The 18971-nt window shown below is 35.9% G+C and overlaps 2 protein-coding genes across 2 annotated transcripts; both read left to right on the plus strand.

The window, feature by feature from the left end:
* The first annotated feature begins 1610 nt into the window (after positions 1–1610).
* On the plus strand, positions 1611–3148 carry LOC132196513 (uncharacterized). Its single transcript, XM_059619229.1, has 2 exons — positions 1611–2157; positions 2314–3148. Exons 1-2 carry the CDS (start codon positions 1678–1680, stop codon positions 2782–2784), a joined length of 951 nt encoding a protein of 316 aa, XP_059475212.1. The 5' UTR covers positions 1611–1677; the 3' UTR covers positions 2785–3148.
* A 724-nt stretch (positions 3149–3872) lies between these two features.
* Positions 3873–5447, plus strand: LOC132197889 (ninein-like protein). The gene is made up of 2 exons (XM_059621487.1): positions 3873–4284; positions 4898–5447. The coding sequence occupies exons 1-2, from the start codon at positions 3877–3879 to the stop codon at positions 5435–5437; spliced, it is 948 nt and encodes a 315-aa protein (XP_059477470.1). The 5' UTR covers positions 3873–3876; the 3' UTR covers positions 5438–5447.
* The last annotated feature ends 13524 nt before the right edge of the window (positions 5448–18971 follow it).

Below are 18971 nucleotides of genomic sequence, written 5' to 3' on the forward strand. Positions count from 1 at the left end.
GGAGCATGGAAAGTTTTAGGAGTAACAATAAACTTTCAACTGCGCTTCAGGTCACAAAGTCTTTGAATTTCGAATTTTATGATCAAAAAACTTGAAGGCGGAGGAAATGAAACGGATGAGAGGAGGAAAGTATAACGCAAAGTCAGGTCTTTGTTTACTCCGGAATGAGATTATGCTCATCATCTCGTCCGCTTTTCTTAAATACGCGCTCGCGAGACGGGCAAAATAAATTGCGCCGGAGCAGCAGAAGAATGACATTTACGAGCGTGTTTGCAGCAATTTCAGGCCCGTTATGGCGCACACAGTGAATTTAAACTCGGGCCGAACGAACGAACGAAAGAAAGAAAGGGTTGGCTTGTGTGTTTACATGGAGTTTCACAAATAACAAGAAGCACCCCATCAACTTATCAAGCGTGCGCGCCGCCATGGGATTGGGAAAAAGGAGAAAACGAAAAGATGTGCAGTTGGCGCTGTTCCAGCCTCCGCTCGATGGAAAGTGGGCCAGCTTGCTACGAGGGCGCACCCCCACGATATCTCTAAAGAAAAATGATAAATTATTCAATTCGCAAACTCCTGCGGGGAGATCGCGAGATGCACTTCTTCTTATTCTTCGAGAATAATACATCTTAATCTCCTTACCAAGTAAATTTACTTGTTCCAGAAAAATTAGGTTGTATTATGCCTTGAATTAGGTTAGAATGAGAGAATATTTTGGCTCTGTACCATTATCCGAATCCGGAAATCCCTAAAATCGATTGCACTCCAAAGTACGTAGGAGGACGAGTGCAGCAAAAATATAAAAAATAAGAGTATGACCGAAATAAAGAAGATATAGTTTATATTTTTATTGCATTCATTTGAAGGTCTGGAAAAACACAAATAATTTGGAAATATTTCTGCTTAAAGATAATAATATTGCATAAAACTTTTCATTTTTCCACTCAATATATTTAATCAAATGGCGTTTTGTTTTATGTACTTAATATTTTCCAATGAAACACTATTTTTACATGATTAATCATTTATCCCTGGAAATTATAATTATAATGTGTGATAATGAAAGCCAAGTACCAGGAGTTTAAATGTATTTTATTTTGTTTATAATATCAGCGCAGATTGCAAGAGGATAATTATCATAATTATATGTTAGTGAAAAATGAGACTAAGGCAAACCACAAACAAATATCAGATTGCGTGCCACGTGCCACTATAATTATAACAAGAAAATTATGAAAAATATTTATTTAATATTATACTTAAAAATTATTTTAAATATCAACCACACATTTCAAATGATTTTATGGATTTTTATCAAATGCTGACTGCTGTCTCATTCCATCTGCATCTGCACCCCCCTCCCCTCTAGTTTCACAAATTCCATTCCACAAGCAAAATCCCCACTCTTTGTAAAATGTTTTTCTCTCTCTTCTCTTATTACACTAGGTGCGCGGAGTGCTTATATACACACACATGTTTGCGTATATAACACAAAATATAAAATGTATACTGTATGTAATTAGGTAAAGACGCTGGTGGGGATACGACGCATTCCTCTCACTAATCTCACTTCGCAATTCGCATTTGACTCGAATCGAAATTGTTGACTTGAGCGGACGTGTTCGGTCGTCCATCAACTCCATCACTTTTCCTTTTGCAGACACCGCACGAGAAAAAACAATGGTTGACTATCTGCGGTCAGCGTTTATGTCGATTTTCGGCAACCCAGAAGCGGAGGAGCTGAGGAAGGACGTTGACAGCCTGAAAATCGACAAGACGAGGTCGGAATCCGAGATCAGGAAGCAGAAGAAAGCCCTGGACGCGATGAACGCGCGTCTGAAAACGACAGATCGGCTCTACCAGCAGACCGTGGTTGAAAATCTTCAGTTGAAGGACAAGGTTGAAGACCTGAATGAGCAGCTCTGCCACTACCAAGAGACCCTGGCCGAGAATCGGAAATTGACAGAACAGGTTTACTCGAAGAATGCAAAACTCTTCAATCAAAAAGAAGCGACCCTGGTCGAGAACAAGGAGCTGAAGGACAAAATCAAACTGTTGCAAGAGCAGCTGCAAGATTTAAGGATCAAGTTCGAAGACCTTAAAGTGCAGAAGGGCACCTTCGAAGAGGCCTTCAACAAAAATCAGGCCAAGATAAATAAGGTTGGTTTGAAACATATATTATTAAATTGTCAGTTTAAGAATATTTTTTTTATACATAAAATTCCCAAAATTTCATCAGCAATAAAAGTGACTAGAATTATTGAACTTATATTCTTATGTTTTTGGTGTTCTTGCTAAAATTGAAATTATTTTCAGTTGATTGAAGAGGCGAGGGAAGCGGCCACCCTGAGCAAGAAGGAAACGAGCAGCCTGAAGCATCAGCTGGAGGTGGTGGAGTCCGAAGCCAGGGCCTCCATTTGCGAAGAGCTGCTGGCCAAAGAGCAAGTGGAGAAGGAACTGAAAGCCCTCAGGGTCAGTTTCAAGGAGGCCCAGCAAACAGCTCGCAACGAGATTGCCCTTCTGCAGACCAAACTGAAGCAGAATGAGGAGGACAGGAAGGCGGCCAAGTCTCTCAGGGAGGAGGCCACAAAGTACTGGAAGGAGGCGACGAAAAACTGGCGAGAAGTGAAGCGGACCAAGGAGATCATCTCGCAGAAAAAGAGCACCATGGACAAGGATTTGAAAGACCTGAAAAGGCGTTTGATGGAAAAGTGTCAGGAAGTCCAGAGGCTGCGCAAGGAGGTGGAATCCTTGCAGAGCTCTCTCAAGTCTAAAAGTGGCACCTAGAATTAGGAACAAAACAATCTGAAATAATCTTAACTAAACAAAGGTGAATAATAATTATATGAAAATAATTTTTATTAAATTTATAATTCATCATATATATGATTTTGATGATTATATAATCTTCAATATTGCTGATGTGACCAATTTGAACAATGAATCTTAAACATAAAACCGCATTAAACATTTTAACTTTACGTCTAAAGTCCAACGAGTGGAAATACAATACCAGTATTTCATGTCGTATTTTTGCATTTCATGATAAGATGTTTATGTTAATATAATAATTTTCCGTGATTTTCTGTTATCTAGCTACAAAACATAAAAAATAAATCTGAAAGAAATAAAAATAATCAGAAATAATTAAGTAAGAGAAGTCAACATGTTTTTTGGAAATCGTTTTAAACTGTATATAATATCTTTTTACAAATAAAAAAATTAAATATTTAATCTCTGATTTGAAAAGTAATTTTTGTATTGGTCTTCATTAAACAAATGACATAACCCTACAACTCTTTGTATGTTTTACTAAAGTGTACTGGGATTGGTGGCATATATTTGCTATGATTATAGATTGGAATTGATTGCTTATTCTAAGATAAATATTAAAAAATTTATCAAAATAAAATTAATTAAAATTATTTTTCTCGTTCATACAAAAATTTAATTACATAAATAATCAATTTAATTGTTGTTATGTGCAATTTATATTTTTTATATAATTTATATTTTTTTCTGATTATATGTATTATAATTTTATATTATATTATATTTATTGATATAATTATTTATTATATTTATCCGCTGAATCTGCTAACATCATATTAGATCTCCCAACTCCCCACCACTCTCCCAATGCCCAGCAGTTCCCTACTAGCTTTTTCTTCTTGAGCTGCATCGACATTACATATAGATACAAAACATTACGTACCACAATAATGTGATTTTATGTACTTTTAAATAATAATACATTATACATACAAGTTCAGGAACGCTGTTCGCTCGCTCGTGACGGCACAGCACGATTATATCAACTCATTTGGTCGGCATTTTGGTTGTTGAAATCATTGGTGGCGCTGGTTGTGGGAATTCCGAATGCGAAACATGCTCTCCGACTATCTGCGGTCGGCGTTTTTGTCGATTTTCGGCAACCCTGAAGTTGACGAGCTCAGGGAGGCCATCGGGAACCTAGAAGACGAGAACAGGACGCTGAAAAACGACCTGGACGCGTCGCACGCTGAAGTTGACAAACTCAGGGAGGCCATCGGGAACCTGGAAGGCGAGAACAGGACGCTGAAAAACAACCTGGACGCGTCGCACGTGCAGCTGAAAACGACAGAGCAGTTGCAGAAGCAGACCCTGGTTGAAAAACAGCACTTGAAGGACCAGGTTGAAAACTTGAAGAGGCGACTGCAGGATTTGGATAGCCAGTGCCAGTTCAAGCAAGACCTGAAGGTTGCCTGCCAAAGGGCATTCACTGAAAAGCATTCTGAAATTGTACAGGTTGGTTCGCAATTGTCGTTTTTCCTGTAAAATCTCACAAGCGTTGCCCCCCTAGTGAAATAAATAAATTTTTAAGTGATTTGGCTGAATTTTTTTAGTAGGTTTGTTGGAATTGAGAGAAAAAAATTGCTTGATTGAAAGTGTGTTCCTCAAGAAATGCGTTAAGAAGTCAATTAAAATCCAAGATGTATAATTATTGGACCCTCATGCGAGTGATCACTAGAGCTAAATAATTATTTTATTAATATTGTTGGAAAAGACAGGGCATATATATTTATGTAGGAATATTACTTTTCTCCAAAGCATCATTTTTATGGTCACCAAATAATGGAGTATATAGTTAACTTTTGACCTTTAAAAATTGACCCATAAACCTCTCATTTAAGTATTATTTTCAGGAAAATTTAGATGAGTTGCGTTTAAGTTCATCAAGTCATGAAAATTAACTAGTAGATTAAATATTTTCCTTATCTATTCACATAAATATTGATAAATATATGATAACATAGATCATAATTTACCTTTTTTAACAATAAGGCAGCGTGCTCAAAACACTCGGAGGATTGGATTTACTCTTGAAATGTTTTTGCTGAATTTTATGAATTTTTTATAGCTGATAGCGCATGCAGAGTTGACTACCAGCCTGGACAAGCGCACTGTCCTAGACCTGAAGCAGCAGCTGAAGATGGCGGATGACGAAGCCAAGGACTCTGTCTACAAAGAGCTGCTTATCAAGGATAAAATGAAGAGGGCTCTCAGGGGCAGTCCCAAAGAGTTAGAGCAGATAACATGGTATGCCCATGACAGAAAGAGCCTCGTGCTTGCGAATGACTGTAGGGTGGCCAGGAGGCCAGCCAGGGCCAGAGTTTGTGAGGAGGAAGAGGAAGTGAAAAAATGGGAAAAGGTGAAGGATGTCTGGTGGAATGCAAAGTTGGCCAAGACGACCACCAATCAGAAGATGGGCAAAGTGGAAAAGTTGACCATGGGCGTGGCAGAAGCAATCAAGCTTCTGGAGGAAAATGAGGAGAAGGTCCAGAGGCTGCGCAAGGAGCTGCAGGCCCTGAAGACTTACAAGCAGGTCATGGATGATGTGGTGATGGCCAAGATCGGTGCCATCATGACCAGCATCCAGTCTGGAAGAAAAGCTAAGTAGTAAAACAAAAGAGGAGGCAGCATGTAATTTTCATTCATTAAAATAATTCAAATGTAAAGCATTTTTTAAACAATGTTTTATGATTTTTACCAGAATATAAATAATTTTTTTTTCTTTTGCCAAGATCTTTTTCAGTAGGTTCCTTTTTTCATATTTAAAATTTATTAACTGAATTCTATTGCAAACAATTATTTTAATATCATGAAATATTCGGAACTTTTAAAATTCTCCAAAGATTTAAAACTTTTGCTGTTTCGAGAAGGTTCTATCCATTTTGAAATTAAATCCTTTCTAGAAATTAGTTTTGAACTTAAGGTTCTATTCGAGATTAAATTTCATTGTAAATGTTCATTTCAAATGCATTATTTTGAATTTTTAGACATTTTCACTTTCCTTTTCAGTTAAGTGAAATAACAACAAGAGTGACACAAGTTTTGTTGTTTTGGACGTCATTTGATGTTGTTTAATTGTGTGTGCGCCGCGGGGTTGTAATTTACAGATGCCCATTCCCACTGTGGGAGTGCGACGGCCTCCTCGAATGGACCAGCACTCTCTCCGCAGTAATGAATGGCCTAACGAGCCACTTTGTTATCAGCGGCCTCGCGTTTGATGACGCCATTATTTACAGCACAAACGCACGCAACAAAGCAACCTCTTGTGCAATTTATTTATATCCGCCCAAAAATTTATCATTTCCACCGCAGAAATGCCTCCGTATCGATTCGCGCCAAAAATCTGGAAAAGTTTCTTCAGCTAGCAGAATTTTGGTCTCTCAAAGAAAAGAAAAAGCCACTCTGTTGCTCTTTTCTTTTGTTACCGGCGGAGACAAAGGGGAATACAAATTATCGCCAAGGGGACCAATAGCTTGATTTACGAGACGCACACCGACTTTGACAAACAAAAGTGCCAAAACGCTGACGAGGCGCCAGAAACGCACTTTTCTCTTGTTCTCCCGCGGGGCTGCAGCAAAGTCGCACTTCAAACAATTCCGCAGCTATATTGATTTTCCCTCGTAATTTGTGTTATTTTCCAAAAGGAAATAGAGGATTTGGCAAAATCGTTTTGGTTTCTGAAGAGTAAAATGCACGTTTCAAATAATTCAAATATAAAATATGGAAAATATAACAATTTTTGTTCTAGTACTGCGTGAATGTTATGTGGAAATTATTAATTCGGAAATTGTTCAGTAATTTTTGGGATATAAATATTAATGTTGAAACTTTAATAAAAACATGCCAAATTATAACTAATTTTTAATAACATATCAAATTGCATTCCTTGTTTCAGCAAACTTCTTTTTTTTTGTATATATTTTGTTACTTTTTTTTTCATTATTTACAAACAATCTGTATGAATGATTTAAGTGGGTCAACATATTTTTCCCATTCAAAGATCTCCTCAATGAAATATTTATAGCAAAGATTGTCAGGAACAAAATATATAAATGTTTGCAATTATCAATTTTTACACTTATGGTGAATGATTAAGAGAAAATTTATTTCCCATCAAATTCCATTCTATCCCAATTGATCGTTACCCTTTATTTATTAAAATCAAAGAAATTGGGGGATATTATGGTGAGCACAAAACGAACAGCATGGTTGACGATTGTATTGATGGACGCAGTTGTGTACAGAGCGTAAAACGCGCTCTTTGGCAGATACGTCAAAAAGGTGCCAAAGGGGTGGTCGGCTTTGCAGTCCGTTTGTGACGCACCGCACTTTGGCAAACAAAAAGCGACATTTATTTGGATCGACAAAGTTGTCACTCGTCCTCATTAATGCAGGGCAACACCGCAAAACCGGCGGCGACCTTTCGCACACACGCGGCATTTAAATAAATATTGAATAGGTCCGAATGCGGCCCAAAGCCAAAGGGAATAAAAATGATGTATCGGTCGCCGTTGGCCGACTTTATTGTTGTGGCCGCCGTATTAGATGTGTAGCGTCATAAAACCACCCGCGGCTGGATTAATATTTCACTAGGCGTCGTAATTGCCAGGAAATGCGAATGGGAAAATTGCTCTTGCGGCTGGTTTAATTGAGTGGCATTGGTGATTAAAACCGAACGGCCTCTCTGTGCACTGCGCCATTTTCCGTTCCCTTTTATTCTTCCTAAAATGTCATTTTAATTGGAAATCCTCATAATCTGCTATTAAAAAAAAAAAATATTAGTTTATCGTCTGTAAATAATCACAACAAATACAAAATATAACAAACAAGACATATAATTATTTAATTATAATTTTATTTTCAATAATTAAATTTATTTTTAGTTCTCAAAATTTTTTATGAAAAATAATTGTTTCTTTTTTTAAACTTATAATAATTATTTTTTAATTTTATTTATAAAATAATAAAATTTTTCCATTTTTATTTTAGAATAAAAAATAAAAAATTTTACCATTATTTTCAAATAATTATAGTGATATAGTCGTAAAAGTTTAGACAATATATATTGATGTGTATCTCTTTATCACTTATAAGTAATAAATTAAATTTGGAATTGTCTTCGATGCAGATTCATACTTTTTCCATGATCAGAAAATTAATTAAAAATATGATGACTGCTTATTCGCATTGAAATCAGAAACGTCTCTTCATTGTGTTCCTAAACTGAATTGGGTGCATGGCTTTTGAAAGCAACCTAGATCCTAGAACCTAACCTGCAAAACCAAGCTTCAAACGCCACCAACTGGAAATCGACGTCTCCAACAGTTTGTAAAACATAAATTAACAAAGAGTAAAGGAGGTTTAAATATTAAAGAGTACTTAATTAAGTGTACTGCATGCTTCCTTATTCCGCACACAGATATAAATTAAATTATTTAAAATTCAGAGGTTTTATTACTTTAAGCATTTTATGTTAATTATACAAAGTTTTTTAGTATATTGTATCAAAACTTTGGCCTTGCTTAATGAACATAAACTGTTGAAATAATTTTACTGAAACTGAGAAAAGCCCAAACGTTCAAAGGTTTATTTTGACACAGCCGGCCCCTCATTTTTGTCGCTGATCTCGCTCATTTTGGTGGCACATTTTGATGTATAAAAAAATGACAGACAGTTTTATTGCCGCTCGTAAACACAGTAGCCTCGCGTGTAAATAATCACAAAATCATCACCGCCATCGAATGCAATTTCGCGATCATTCATCAAACTTTATGACTGGGAAAAAGCAGAGGTGAAGCTGTTCAGTATGAAAAGGACCGCCGAGCTGCTCTGCTGACGCACGGCGCGCATTAATATTGTTTACACCAAGTTCAAGATCTCATGCGGCGGCCTGTGTGTTTGGAGCTGCTGGAAATAGAGCAGACCCACAAGAGAGAAAGTGTGTGTGCACCCTCTGAGGTGTATCTTTTGGGCGAGTTCGAGACTCGGGATTGATTACTTTGGCCCGGCACTGAAAGGTTTCAACAAATGTTTTGCCCTTCCAAAGAAACTTCCAGACCACACTGACAATTGCACTTGTCCTTTTTTCTTACAAACCTGTGCGACTGGGCGAAAGTGTTTTTTACAATACAGTCCCAATTAAGAATAAAAAGTGGATCATTTTGTGGGGCAAATGTAGATATTTATTATTATTTGCCGCTATTTGCAATAATAAACAGAAGGGTGTTGATTTTTAAAGTTCAGAAAAACAGCTTATTGACTATTGAGAATTAGTTTCTTTGCAGTAAATTATACAAAATATATAATAAATGACTTTTTGTGGAAATCATTTTCAGTGGAAGTAAATCTCAATTTCACAATCATATAATTTTTTTTTTTAATTAAGAATGGAAATTTAGCATTCATTGTCAGATAGAAAATTAGAAAATAAATTCTCAATTTGGCCAGAAATGCATAAGTCTGAAAAATTATGAAATTTATGATGTGGTATAAATTGAAAGGCTCAAAATTTGAAGTAAATTTAAATGCAGCTTATTAATTTATTATCAAGTGGATTGGAATCGCATTTAAAAAATAAAATTAAATCTTATTTTCTGTTTCTACTTAAATGAAAAACTCGTTAAAGGGTTCTTTATATTAATCTGAATTTGTTGTAAATATAATATTTCTAATCAAATACCAACACGTAATTAGCTACAAATTTATTAAATTTAATATAATTTTATATATAATAGAAAGTTTTATATTCAGTCACCATAGCGTACGTACATAAAAATATTACCATGCTGGAAAATTTTTAATTCTATAGAGTTTTGAAGTTTTAAATTAACGCTGAAAGAATCCTCAAATGTGTAGAAATTTAATTTTAGAGGTTTCTTGAGTTTCCTTGTTGATCTCAATCAAACTTAAACGCTTTGAAGGTTTCCCTCTGCTGACAAAGTGTAATTGATATTTGTCGAAACTATTAAATTTCAAGGCAAATAAAGCTTTTGTATACAAGAACTGACATCGCATCGATAACTCTGCGAAAATATTTATTTCCCTGACAAGAACGTTTCCTTCCACCAATTTCAATATTTTCACTTTCTTTTTAGCAAATAAAAAAATACACACGCGGGAGTTGTTGCGAGTTAGTATCAAAGAGGAAAATTTACTTTGGCTCGGCCATACAAGAAGAGAGCAATTTGCCATCTCATCTCTCTGCTCTTCTCCTTTGAATCCACACATTTGCCCAGCATCGCGGAGAACTCGCTTCGCTTCTCTCTCACTTGAACAAGTTCATCTCGACAGAACGGCAGCGTGCGCGCGAGACTAACTGCTTGCTCAGCTCCTTATCAACTCGTTCTTCTTTCAAAGGAGTCGCGCCGCGGCAATGGCCTGGAAAATTAATTCCCATTCATCAGGCGGTCGTTACCTTGGCGCTTGGGGCCTTCCATGTATTGACACAATGTCCGCCTCCAATTAATTTTGATGCCAACTCGAGGAACGCGAAGTTTTGTTTGTTCCGTCGTGGTCAGAGAAGAGAAGATCTTCAAAGCTGTGCGTGGAAACTTGCAAGTTTTGAGATTGTTTAACGTTCAGGTCTTTGAGGGGAGCCAAAATTTGTCAAAAGATCCCAGTCAACTGTTGATCAAATCTTCAACTTCAGCCAAATTGCTATATTAAAAAACGTTTATACAATAAAATTATTCCTTAAAATTGAAACTTCCAGTGTTTGAAAATTTTAAACGTAAGTTTATGATTGCAATAAAAAAATTTTTTGTTTGGTTTATATATTTCTGGATTCTGGATGTTAATAAAATTAGAAATATCATTGTTAAACATTATGTTAATTAGTTGTTGCAAAAATATGTAATAAATCTTATAAAAAACAATGTTCTATTGTAATTTGTGTTGCAAAATGACCGTAATGACCAGAGGTTTTCGCAGTCAATGTCAATGCTTGGCGAACAGTCGCCATCGGACGAACTGCTGCGCGACTTCTCGTCGAAATCAAGGCCGAAAAATCTGATTGAGCGGAAACACTCCCTTTTTACTGCCTGTCTCGCGACAAATTGCTCTTTTCTCTGCAACACACGCGCGCCCGACTTTTTCTAGTTCCGCACTCTGACATGGCAGTAACAACCGCGGGCGTCCTTTGGCTTTTTCCTTTTTTTATTTTACTCCGAGAGAAAAATCGTCCGGCATCAATCACGCAGAATTAGAACTTCTCGGTGGCAACTTTCCTCGTCCTTAGCGTGAGTAATGATTTGGTTTCCCGTTTCCATGCAAATTTCTACGCTGATTGTGCGAGTAAAATCGTTTTTCGCAGTCAAACTTTCCAAAGTTGAAGAGCAGCGAGTTGCGTAAAAGGTATGCAACTCGTTGAGCACAGAAAACTGATTTTATTTAAATTAAAAATTTCATGTGATGAGGTCAACATTTTTAAATTAAAAAAAAAATAGAACGTAATTTGTTATTGAATTATGACAAATGTGAAAATCTTAATAGTCCCTACTGAATCAAACTGAATTTATTTGTCAATAAAATAATGAAGCTATCCTGAATGAAAACATGCCTGGCATTTAGAATAAATAAAGGATCCAGATAAAAAAAATTTGAAATAAAATATCACATATCTTTGTAGAGCTGGTTGCATTCAAGAATATAGTTTATTCAAATTCCAAACGTATTCATTTTTCATTTTTGTTTTCATCTATTTCTTTTTTTTTCTTTTTTATTTAGCGTAAATGCGATTTAATTGTGCTTTTAATGTGGCCGGTGGGAACACGCAGCTGATGGGAATTTGATAACCAGCGTCCAGTGAGGGAAATATTTTATTGCAACGTGGCAGGGCCCATCCCTCATTGATTTTGGTTCGAGGGATGATGTGTGGGGCCGAGTTCATTGTGGGTGAAGCGGCGCCTTGGGGAGCCTTGCGAGCGAAGCCTCCACCAGCATATTATATGTTTTTGCTCCGCCACCTTCGCCACACACACACTCTCGATGCAATATACACCCTCGTAACACTCGCGCAGAATGAGCTTTTATATCTTGTAGCCACAGGCCAGAACTTGGCTTTTATGAGATGCCTCTGGGAGCGCGCGTTTGAATATGTCTGAGGTTTTTCTCATTTTAAATTAGAAATTATCTAACAATAAATTAGAAAATATATATATATCATCCAAAGTCGAGGTTTTTTTGTTGCTTGTTTTGTGAATCACAGCATAATGATACTATGCTGAGATTGAATTGTTCTGGTAAAAAGAAAGTAAGAAAAACAAAAAATTTAACTAAAAAAAATTAGTTTTTAGTCTCATTTTATTATTTAATCATCAGAAATTGTATAGATCGCTTGCTAAAATCTTGAGCAAATCAATAAAATAAGTTAATGCACATATTTTCCTCTTCCACAGTGACGTAAATTTGCAACTAAGTTGGACGACTGCGTTTCTTCTTTAGAGGCTTCGTTGATTGCGCCGTGACCGTAAATTCAAAGCTCGGTTGACGAGAGATGCAAGTTTATCCATATATGCTTGGTGGGCTCGTAATTGTGCACAAAACGCCGGCGGAAGGAAGGGTCGCAAGCTCCTTGCGTGGGTAGGATTATCGGCGCAGGGGCAGATTTCGACGGGTCATGCGGAACTCTCCGCTCTCGTGGCCGCATTTTCCGAAGGTGCCACGGAGATTTCGAGCGTGTCCCGATGAGAGTTTAAGCTTCAAGTTCGGGTGATTTGAGTTGGAAAATACCTCGGCTCAACTCGGAGGAAAAAGAAAACGCTCCTTTTTATATTTATATAAGCCATGGAAAAATACATTTTACTGTCGGCAGTAAAATCACCCTCGGAAAAATTGGAATCGGAAAAAAGAAAAGCGATACACGCGACGTAAAAGTGCATCTCGGAAGGAGCTCGATCGCACCCCTCAGCCTCTTTCATTATAAACTCGCCGTAAAGCCGCAGCCATAAATGTTTTATCTGTTTCATTAAAATGACGTAAGACGTAAAGGGAGGCCCATCCATATTAAATTGAATTGGGTCCTCTCTCGTTATACCTTTCATTCTTCTATACCGACAGGTCGGGAATACGTTTCGGAACATAATTTTTCTTTAAGAAGAATAAGGGAAAGAGTAGGTCGGGATATTGTAGATTTGGGCTCTGAAAGTTTGCGGTGTTTAAAAACGTTTTTTGCAAGATGAAAATAAAATAAGCTTAAAATTTATGATCTGCATGTATTTTATCATATATGCAGCATTGCATGTTTTTGGTGGCCGCTTAAAATTAAGAGTTGATAAATTAAATTTAAAGTAACTAAAATAAAATTAATCGAATAAAAGCTTTCTGGCGAAAATAGTTTTTTTTTTTGTAAGTTTAAACGTTGAATGCTGCTTTAAAAATCAGCTGCTTTACCAACAAAAGTAGAAAGGAAGTACTCTCTACTAACAAATATTTCATGCAGATTAATTTAGTTTATTATTTAATTCATATTTAACCAAGCATTTATATTTATGTTTGGTTTTTAGGCATTTTATTTAAAATCGTTAAATTTAAAAACAAAAAACAGCATTATTTTTGGTCTTTTTTTAAAAAAAGGAATCAATCTCATTTCAATATCTTAAAAATTATTAAAAGTGCATAATTATTTTGAAGTATTTTTTTATTGTTGAAAATATCACTAATATTATTATTTTCTTGACAATCTTCCACATACTCGCACTAATGATAAGCGCTGGAAGAATTGAATAATTTAGTTCACAATATTTGCACCCACCCGAAGTAGAATGAATGGGGGTATATTTTCCTAATGGATTGCAAATTATTGTGCCGGAAAAGGGTGAGTTTTGTCGTCATAAGCTTTTATTCCACTTGGCTTTTTCAAGAGATTGCAACCTCTGTGTGCGCATAAGAGCCTATGATGGAAGCCAATATACAGTCTCTCGCTTTGATTCTCCGCAATCTTTGCCGCCGGCCCGGTGTTTTATTGCTTCACAGATTTATAGAGGAGCCAATCTTGTTATGAATCGACCCGTGTACGTCCTCAAATTTATTGAATATTTTCTTTGACGAGGGGGCTATTGAATTCCGCAACCTAAGAATAAGAAGAAAAAATGCAATATAAATAAAAGCAGGTGGAACTTATCGATAAAAAAATTTTGTTTCTCACATTAGAATGAATTTTGTTAAGACATAAATAAAAAAATAATAAGCATGCATTTTTCATATTTTTATTTTTTAATTGTTTAAAATTCTAGTTTATTTTGCTGATAAATCGGAAAAACTGCACTTTCCTTTGAAATTTAAATTTTTTTTTTTTTAAAAAATTAATAATTTTTTACAGAAGAATCTCTCTTAGATGATTACAAATATTAAATAATGTAGAAAAATAATTCTTGCTGTAAATTGGCTGAAATTTTGCCAATGTAGAGCATATATATTATTCTTGAGGAAGTGGGAGAAATGCGCGCCGTCAATCTCCATCTAATTTGAATATCACCAGTGCCATTATGAAGGCAAGAAGCGCCATCACTATATTTGCTTTCCAGAGTATTCATTTGTTGGCTGCTGCATGGGAAAGTCACATTCGGATAATATACTCATGCATTTCAAACAAACAAATCCTCTCGGGAGAGATTTCCTCGCTGAAATTGTTTCCGCTGAAAATGTAGAGTCAGAGTCACCTCGTTATACTTGCGTTTGCGTTGCAAATCAAAATTTGTCAGTGCTGCGACGACGAGAGGCTCAAATTATTGAAACTGAGCCTCTCCAATATATTATTCAATTTCCACCACTTGGAAAGCGTAAATACAAAATCGTCTATAATTGGAGTCCATAATTATTGAAATTTTGAAACAGCTTCCTTGAATTTGTATATGTAGTGGAAATGTGCGAGATATATTTTTCTCAGAATGCAAATTCGTGCGTTTGGCAGGACTTTTTTTCAATAAAAAATTGTGCTTTCAACTCACGTAGAAAGAAATATTCACATGGGTTGTGCCGTGTGAGGGGGGATGATAAGGGTAAAGGGACAAGCAGTCATATTCAGTCGTGGAGATATTCGTACATCCAGAGATGATGCCTGAGCTACTTCTATCTTCTATCTATTTTCATTTCGAGTTAATTAAGGAGTGGAGCGAGTAAATCAAGTGTATTGGGACGGGCTCAAAACAATTCCTTGTAATTCTGCAGAGGACTCGAGCAGATTCTTGTTTCCGATTAATTAAATCTCTCTTCGCATTGTTCGCTGAGAGAGATTGAACTTGTGTACCAAATTAGTTTCGCACTGCTGGCTAAAAGGTGTGACGCGCAGACGATTTTAAAAGGTCTCGCCATCTGCGACTGACAAAGACGCGTCTAATGAGGCGCCTCTCTTTGTGCGGGTGTGTGTCGAGAGATTAAATCAAGTGTCACGCTCAAGAAGATGCAATTTTGCTCCAAAGAGACGCCCACGGACTCGGCGCCCAAAGGGAAACCACGCAGCTGGAAGCGGTTTCCGGGGGATGCGTGTGTTTGCCCGGGTTTGAGATTTGGTCTGCTCTCTCAAGCGTGATGCTCGCTGATTTCTTGGATTCAATTCAGACTCGGCGCTTTGGACGCAAAAGGAAAACTGGTCTAGAGATGCATTGGACAAAATGTGCAATAATTTTGAACTTTCTATAAAATTAAAATATAAGTCAAATGTTTAAAATGAAATATATTCTATATTTATTTACAAACACTTGATTCAAAATACAAAATAATATCCTGGAAATTTAAAGTTAAAATAAATTTTAAATTGTAGTTTTGTACTTTCAATTTAAATTAACAATTCTAAATTATTCGTCATTTTTAAAACACTATAAATAATGTTTTAAAATGCAAACTTTCTGTCTTTTAATAATTTAAAATATCAATTTAGAGGCCACATTACGATTTGAATAGCTGTTATTTATTCAGCACAATTTAATTTGAGTCTTTCATCTCTCTTTTGTACTCAGGATTTAAGACGAACTTTCAGCTCAAGTTTGAGCACAGAGAGGTGCGCGAGATATACGAGAAAGTGCGAGGCCGTAAAACGCAGGCACTCAATCGAGAGCAATAAATTTGGCTGCTCATTACGCACGGCACAAGACATGGGCGGATCAATCAGACCATTTTGCTACGAGAAGCTCTCAAAGCGTGCAATTTATGATCCAAATCGGTCGTCGAGCGGCGAAAGGCAAAAAGTGGTCCCCGGGCCGATTCGCAACAAATATCAGAATTGGCGAGCGATTCAGATTTAGACCTGAGGCCTCGCAAGTGCGTACAATGATTAATGCAAAAAGAAGCCCCAGATACTCCCACACGCCGCCTTGCGACAGGCAGGTTCGCAAAATAATAGGCACACCCCGCTGCGTGTGCATTCGATCAAAATTTCCCCTTTGATGATGCTGAGACGAGAAAGCCAATTTCGCTCTCAGCACCTCAAATCCACTAACAAGGGAACGCCGCCAATCTTCAGCCAATTTTAGTCGTTTATTGCTCAAATAATAATGAACGATGGCAATTCTTCAAAATGAACGGGAAATTGTTAAATTTATAATCTGGAAAATATTTTTACGGAACTCAAACGAAAAAAGTGAGATGTAAAAAATACTTGTAAGGCAAAAATTTCATTGAAATCAATATCTATTGTCAAGGTACTAAAAAAAAAATAATGATTTTTTGATTTGAAATGAAGAAAGAAAATATCACTAATTTTGCGCGATATGATAGCTTTTATCATTCAAAAAAAATTAATAAAGTGAATTATAATTAATTATATATATTTGTTAACTGTACTGCATAAATATGAAAATAAAGATCATCACATTTTAATCTTTTTCAGATAAAGAATAATATTGTTGATGGTCCCATGCTAGGTTGATCGACAAAGTATGGATGAGATTTTTAGTTCAGATTAGATTTGCGCTTTGTGCTTTGAGGAAACGTTCAAAAGAATGGTCAGTGGCGTACAGTTTTCTCTTCTTCCATAACTTTTGACAAGCGTCAAAAACACTGTGGATGTAGTCATTCATGAAAAGGTTGAGAAAAGGGGCTTTTTTATTGACGTTTTGCAGGACGAGGAAAGGTTGATGTTGGAGTGTTTTTCGACGAACTCACGTATAATCTGCCACCGCACGCAAGACGGGGAAAAACTGCATCTCAAAAGTAAATAAACGCGAGATCAAACGACTCGGAAAGCTGCTTTCGCTGGCCGTTGTTTCCGAGGGATGATGAATTGCCACGTTTTATTTTTTACAGCTTCCCTTTGTTTTGCGCGAGATCAGAGAGCAAAGTTATCGTTGCCTCAATTTTACGTCTGGACACTTAGTTAATGGCCGCGATGACACAAAGTGGCCAGGGATAGAAAGAAACTTCTCAAATGGACTCTCGCTCGTCAAAAGCTGAAAATTTTACTGCGCTAGAATTGCAGCGTGGACCAGATTTATCGTTGAGAGAACCGTTGTTTTCACTTTCGGACTGAAACTATAGCGCTGACTGAATGCAGTGTTTTTGGAAAAGTGAGACGGGAATTCCACCGAGGCACAAAAGTTGCAAAACTTTTGGGGCGGAAATTCTGATTGACGGCGGCGCTCCGTTCTTATGTTTCTTTCGTATCTCCCTGCTTTATATAAATCTGAATATTCCGTGAAAATAATTTTATAAAATCGTTTCGATGTTGAAATTCTTTATGACAATTCATTTTTACAAATTGCAACACACTCTAAAAATAGGTGAGACTAAATCGATTCTTTGATCAGAACAATGAGCATTTGTCTTGAAAGATATAATTTACAACAACACATCATTGTGTAATAATTATTTGATTTAAAAAGCTAAAGTAGGATAATTTTTATTTATTGGAAATATTTGGAAATACTTAAAAAAACTGCATTGAAGATTGAAGGGCTCTGAATTAAAAATTTATCCGAAATTCACCATTTAAAAACGATTACTATCCCGGCAGATTTAGCCAGCAATAGGAATCTACGACTGTGTGCGAAATATATAATTTTCTCTGCAGTGCACAGCCAGCTCTCGAGATGCTGTACGTGTTGTGCGACGGTGGCTGGCGATTAATGAAATTCCGAAGAGGCTTCATACCACAGATGGCCGTTAACGTATCGACGAGACGAACTCGAGAGCCGAATTCTACAAATTTAATAGCGACGTGCCTGCAGCCTCCGATGGTAATACATATTCCAGCTCCACCTCTAACTTTCGCCATAAATATTAATTTGTGCGTTCGCACAAAAGTTTTGTAGCACCGAATTTGAATTTAATCGTTAAACCTCATATCTACACCTGAGCAAATTTATTAGCAGAATTTAATAAATCAAATGATTATTTGAATCTTTGTTCTGATTTACACAGTAGGAATGAAAATAAAACTTATTGATACATTTTTTACCTACGAGTTTTCAACAATTTCATGTTATTTGTAATTTTTACATTAAATCTTGATTTTTTCCTCAGTCAGTTCCCGCACTAGAATTTCTTAAAATATAGAACTTTTTATTAATTATATTATAGTAAAATCTTTAAAATTATCAACATCAAATTTTTTGAGACTGCGAACATTAATAAAAAAAGTGAAGTTGTGAGTTTTTCACCAAAAGTCGGAGCTTTCTTATTAAAATACTCTGTTATGATCAAGGTCATATTACTTTTAGTGGCAAAAATTTGGATACACGCATAGTCAACAGACTCCTCAGTAGTGTGGGGCATGTTAAAACAATTCAGGAGCAACACAATAAGTATGTAATCGCTTCATTCGCTTCTCTGTCTTCCACTTTTATAAGGTGTTTGTACATAGGAAGACTGCATTAGTTTTGTTAATAGTTTATATCCTAGATTTAGTTTGACTTTTTAATTAATTTAAAATGTGTTATATTTTTATAAATTAATTTTATGTTCAAATCTTCATTTTAAAAACTATATATATTTTTAGTAAATAAAATTATTATTCTTTTCTATTAATTTATATTATTTAATAATATTTTATAACACGATATTTTATTTTTTTGTAATGCACATAAAATTATTGTGACTGTTACTTACAATAAATAAATATGTACATATAATGATAATACTAATATATAACTGTATTCCTGAGTTCAAATTTACTCATGGTATGTGGAGCATCGTTTTGTGTCTGATTGTTT

This window comes from Neocloeon triangulifer, unplaced genomic scaffold (genome assembly GCF_031216515.1).
Source record: "Neocloeon triangulifer isolate White Clay Creek 2 clone unplaced genomic scaffold, ASM3121651v1 ptg000001l, whole genome shotgun sequence".
NCBI classification, from domain to species: domain Eukaryota; kingdom Metazoa; phylum Arthropoda; class Insecta; order Ephemeroptera; family Baetidae; genus Neocloeon; species Neocloeon triangulifer.